Source organism: Lytechinus variegatus, chromosome 5 (genome assembly GCF_018143015.1).
Source record: "Lytechinus variegatus isolate NC3 chromosome 5, Lvar_3.0, whole genome shotgun sequence".
NCBI lineage: Eukaryota > Metazoa > Echinodermata > Echinoidea > Temnopleuroida > Toxopneustidae > Lytechinus > Lytechinus variegatus.
Window position 1 is genome coordinate 15,555,371 of NC_054744.1, and position 6,000 is coordinate 15,561,370.

The window sequence follows — 6,000 nt, forward strand, 5'->3', positions numbered from 1 at the left end:
AATTCAAATTCAATGGTCACATATATTGTTGGGGTTATATATAATAATAATAATACACACACTCATATAGATATATGTGTAAGTTTGTGTGTATGTATATACAGGAACTTACACATATATGTGTGCGTGTTGATCCTAGCAGTTGATGGTCCCAAATTTAATTTTTTATTGTTGTTTTTGTTTCCATTACTTCATGCTATCTACAATGATATCATTTTTTTTTGTAATTTGGATTGCAGGTATGATTTTTTGTGAAAAGTCTTGTCAAAACATTGTTGAATATGCACCATTATTTGAAATATAACAAGATATATTTGAAGAGTCGTGGCAAACCTATGCGTATAGTTTGAATAAAAAGAATAATGGTATTCCTGTGTTTATTAGAGCAAAAGATGATTTCTTAGCATGTTTAATAATTTCATAGATGTGTGCTTCATCATCAAAACACTCATTAGCTCCAAGCTTTCTTTTTTCAAATGATGTTTTTCTTTCTTCTTTATCTCCAACAATGCATGAATAACTTGTCACACGAGGGAGTTGTCATGAAGCACACTTGACTAGCAAGCCGAGAGATCGGCGATATTGTTATCGTGCTCAATTAAGATGGTTGTCATGGAAACCAGTTTCATAATGTTTGTAAATATACCAAATGAGATCTATTCTCAGCGACTTCCCCTTCAGTTCATGCAATAATATTTCTCTTTGCAAGAAACCTGACAATAATCCCTTTTATATTTTTGTTACAAAATGCACATCCTGTTCATAATTTTATGCAACATTGAACATCATACAGATATGGGGGCTTTATTATCATTTCTTATGCTTTTTTGTTAAAAATGTGAATAAAGATATCTTTCAAGACTGTAGTTGTACTATTTAACTTCTCTACATTCCTTGCAATTCTTATTATCAATTCTTTTTTATAGATATATCTATCTCTTTTTTTTCTTAGGTGACAGTGCTTTTCATCAATCTAATAACTTTGTGTTTTAGAAATATTTTTTATGAAACAAGTGTACCAAAACTAGAATGGTATCTTAGTCAAAAGACCACTGTATATTGCATTGCTGATGAATGGCACACATTTCATTTATTTTTACAGAAAGTTTCTCTCCTATAACTTGCTTTCTTATTCCATGAAAGGGGAATATCATCAGTGGCAGACCCTGCTGGGTTGAATTCAGTACTATTTCATGTGCTGTACTGTTCATGCACAATGATAGGTTTTTGTAAATTACCATGTTTATCCAGCTATGTCAACCCCTGATCATTACTACATTTATTTTCATTCCTGTTTTTATCTCCCACAGTTGTTGTATATACTCCCGTGATGGATAAGACGACAGGTGGTGGATCCGCTAATGACGGGAACCCCAACGTTCAGTCAGACCCGACTGCTATCTCGGTAGCAGCATCAGCAGCCAGTTTAATTCTGGTCCTTGTAGCCATCGTCATCTGGTACTTTCTTGTTAGAAAACAGTAAGTAGGTTTATAATACCCCTGCAAAATGGAGTTTAAGGGAATATAGGAATCGGCAGTGTACTGATTGGCAGTTACTTGGGCTGGAGGGTTGGCAGTGATCTTGAAATTGAACTGGAGAAGATAGTTGAATAATAATAATAAATCATATTCATTCATGGTAGCCACTACAGCTGTAAGCTGTTCTTCCAGCTGGCTTTGCATGGCATAACATGTTATTATTGCCCTTCTCTAATCAAAATTCTTACTGCCCAGCAAGAAGGCAGAAGCTGGTCCCATTTTTAAAGTCTTTGATAAATGACTCGGCCAGGAAGCGAACCCATGACCTCCCGTTCATGAGGCGGGCACCCTACCACTGAGTCATGTGCTCAGACGAGCCCATCGTAACCTTGCTTGTCTGATCATTGTTTTTGCAGAAAGATAAAGTACCCTTTAAAGGTTGTTTAACTTTGTGAGCAACCGATTTAAAAAATTCTCAAACCAAGATGAAACATGTGTCCAAGTGTATGTTTTAGAACTAATAAACCCTGCAAACAACTATTATTGGGAATGAAAAGCTGAAACTACAAGGCAAACCCCGATTTTGTAAATAGGCGTCTTCTAGACGCCTAAATGGTACACATAAGTGTATGGGATGAAATTAAGATGGCGTTTCCGGTCACTTTATATTTCAATTTTTGAAGCACTTAATAATTATTTTCGAATGCAATTTTTTCTGGGCATCATTTTTGTAACATATCACAGACACAGGTGACAAGTGTGACCTTCTAGCTCATATTTTTTAAAAGTCAAACCAATGTTAACCAATAACTTTAAGCACAACTCACAAAATAAAGCACAAAGGTCCGTGATATGAGCGTTTCATTGGTTGAAAATCTTAATTTTCAATTTTTTTCTACCTGCATTCAATTTTAACTCTTTCCCGCGACTGAACCGAAAACATTCTGGTACCATTGGCGGTCAGTCCTTTGCAAATTTCTGAAGATCAATTACTCCTTCAGTTTTTGCACATTGCTTTCAAGATGTGCAAAACACATTTTATGTAATGTCTCGGCTACTATGTTGCTATGGTAATGCTATATTATAGCACTCAAAGAGGGGGGAATATTGCAGAGCAAACTGCTTCATAATTTTTCTTGCCAAGTGCTCGACTCTTGGTACACTCATTGGTCTCTGAGTGAAGAGGCGCAAGACTTATTTTTTTTAATATGTCAGATTCTTTGTTTCCATGGTGATTACATTTAGCAATAAAAATACTATTTTCAGTCCAATATATTCCTCACATGAGGCCGCCGGGAGTGCGTGGGAGTAGTAATTACCTTCAGTGATATTTATATAGAATTTAACTTGTGTACTACCTCTCTTGATGATGTTGGTGATCTCATTAGCTATCTCTTCAACAGCATCATATAAATAAATTTGTATGTTACGATCACGTAACAATTATGTTAAATAAAGAACTTTGTGTTTTGTAATGGAAGAAAGCTGTATCTCTCTCTCTCTTTATCTTCTCATTCTCCCCCTCTCTATCTCCCTCTCCCCATCCCGCTCTCTCAAATCTTTCCTAAAAAATTGCCACTCTCCTTCCGTCTCTCTACTTCTGTTTTGTCTCTCTTTTCCTTTCTTTTCTTTTCTATCTTTCTCTCCTTTCTTCTCACCATCCTTCTCACTTTCCTTTCCTTCTCTCCCCATCTTGTTCATATGTCTGTTTATCTTGTCTCACAGTCTCCCCTTTCTCTCTTTGTCTCGTTCTCTTTCCCTTTGCCCTTTCTCTTTCATTTGCTGCTTTGGTCCCTGTCTCTGATTTCTTCTTCTCGCTATCCCTCTCTCCCAAGTCTCCTTTCTCTGTCAGTATCTAGTACAAGAAAGTTCATATATTCCATTATCCATCTTGATAGTGCCCTGGCATTTTGTTCTTTTTAATCCTCTCATTCGAGACAAGACTGCATTAGTTCAAGTAACCGTGTACTTCACTTAATTTCATTGTCCATTGCACTCTCCTAATTTCAGATTGCTTTCAAAATCCAAAAGTCACCAGCGACTTGGGAGCCACAAAAGCCACCGTAGCAACCAGGGAAGCCGACAAAGCAGTTTCCACGATGGTCACCATGACAATGTATCGTCACATAAAAACCATCATGGAAGCAAGCATTCACCCAAATCCCACAGATCCACCAGCTCCCCCAAATCACATCACCGTCATTCGGGTTGCCATGACAGCAAGGAGGTCTGCACTTGCCGCAAGTCGTACGACTCTCCCCTGGCTGGGCAGCGATCGCCCAAGGGCAACTCCATCTCGGAGTGTACGGGCAATTCTCCGTTCTGTCCTCATTCCATGCGGTTCCAGCACCCAAATCACCGGAAGGGTAGAGACTCTGTGCATTCGGAGCTCAGCGATGGAGGCTGCTCTCCTGTGGAAGCTATCTGCACATGTGACCTTCCTCAGGGTCACACAAAGGTCATAACGGGGGCGGACTTTACAGTGGTGGAGCTAGAGGCTCATAACAAGAGACACATGAACTCTGGAGAGCCTTTGCACAATGGTCATCTCCCCTGTACGGAGATGAAAGACATACCTTCAACAAGTGCATCTACCCATCAACCCCCATCATCTGCACCCCAATGCACCTGTCCTCACCCCCTGCCCCCGGCAGTAGCGCCCACACCAGATAGCCCTCACGTGGGGGCTAGTCATCGGAAGGTTGCCCATGTTAGGAGTGACCCGGGGGTCATTGGCCAAAGGGGTGATGGTGAGATGGTATGATCACAGTATTGCAAACTAAATTGCAAGAAATAATAATTGATTGATTTATAGATGTACTTCGATCAGTGTAAGTAAATGATCAATATTTTTACTGTTGAAGCATTCCAATGGATGTATCTTTCTACATACATGAACATTATAATGTAAAAATAATAAATATGATTTTTTATTAAAAAAAGGATTATTTTACTAATGCCTTTTTGCACAGAAGGAATATTTGGATGTAAAAACTTAAAAGTCATAAAATAGCCTTAAAAACAGACATACTGCAGCTTTTCGACACATGCACTCATCAGATCTGACTATAACGCTAGAGCGAAACAATTTAGGCTTGGTACTAGCCATGAATTGAAGTAAAGTAACTAAAATAATGCAATGGTTCTTTGGGGGTGCAGAATCGGGTCTGTTAGCTGGATATACGCTACCTCAAGCATGCGCAAGTGAGTAAAACTCCTTGCATGGCTGAGCACTTTAAACCAAGAAGAACAGTATTGTTCAGTGTTGCCCAGTTATTGGTTAGCAATGGCCGAATTACTACCACCATCCGTCGCTAGTAATGCTAGTACTGCAATGGATGGTGGTATGTCCGTTTTAAGGCTATTTTACAATTTTTTTGTACCAAACACTTATTATAAACTTAAAAAGTATTATTTAATTATTTTAATCTTAATACCTTTATATTGATCGTTTGAATAAAGATCTATATTTTTTTCAAAATAGTCACAAATTGCTTTGCAATAGAAGAAAAGGAATATTTTTTTCTTTTAGTAAACCCAGATTTTCCATTATGTATTCACTCAGCTAATTCATACTTATGTATATTTATACTTATGTAATGAGTAGAATGAACGACAAAGGTATTATATTTTCATTCGATACCGCTTTCTCTGGGAATACTTATATATTCATTTTTTTTTCAAATTTCTTTATAATCTTTATATTTCAAATAAGTGCAATATAATAAGTAGCGAAATTGAGAGCAATTTCGATTGTGCAGTATTTTATATATACATTTATCTGGCTCTATTTCTTAAAATGTGAAGAGGATGGAATGTAATATTTCAATTTCATACTCTGTTCAGTTGTCTTCAAAATCTACAATATCTAACCTGTTTCTCAGATATGCATGTAAAAAGTTTGCATAAAGGGATAAAAAAATCCTTCTTGTTCCTTCTTCTTTATCTTCTTCTCCTTCTTTCTTCTTCTTCTTCTACTTCTTTGTCTTCCTTCTTCTTCTTCTCCTTCTTCTTCTTCATCTTCTTTGTCCTTCTTTCTTCTTTTTTTCTTTCTCCTTCTTCTTCTACTACTTCTTCCTTCTTCTTCTTCTCTTTCTTTGTCCTTCTTCTTTCTTCCTTTTCCTTCTTTCTTCTTCTCCTTCTTCTTTGTCCTTCTTGAATCTTCTTCTTCTTCTTTTTTTTTCTTTTTTCTTCTGTAGGAATTATGTAGGAATTTATTAATAATTACCTGAGGCTAAATGTATCAATCTGATGAAGAAAAGTTTATAAAGGGAGACATAATTGTTTGTATATGTTGATAGGTACCTACCTGTAACCTAAACATTTGTTACATCTCATTTCTTTTGTTGCACACAGTAGAATATTTCTATCCATCACCTCAGATGTGTGTAAACTTGACAAGCCCTTATAATCTAGATTTTTCTTCTAATATATACTAGTTATTTTTTTTTAGCTTTGACGTGAAGTGTTTGGGAAATAGTGCCTTTGAACAGAACATTAACTCACATAATATTTCTTTTT

General features: G+C 36.7%; 1 protein-coding gene across 2 annotated transcripts in view; it reads left to right on the forward strand.

Annotated features, from left to right (window-relative positions):
- The window catches only part of LOC121415556, a 47,361-nt gene extending 41,894 nt beyond the window's left edge, over positions 1-5,467 (forward strand). For both annotated transcript variants that reach the window (XM_041608809.1, XM_041608810.1), the window contains exons 4-5: positions 1,311-1,479; positions 3,490-5,467. In XM_041608809.1, coding sequence (XP_041464743.1) covers positions 1,311-1,479; positions 3,490-4,243 — 923 coding nt within the window. In that variant the 3' untranslated portion in view covers positions 4,244-5,467. The remainder of the gene's footprint in view (positions 1-1,310; positions 1,480-3,489) is intronic.
- Positions 5,468-6,000: the final 533 nt, after the last annotated feature.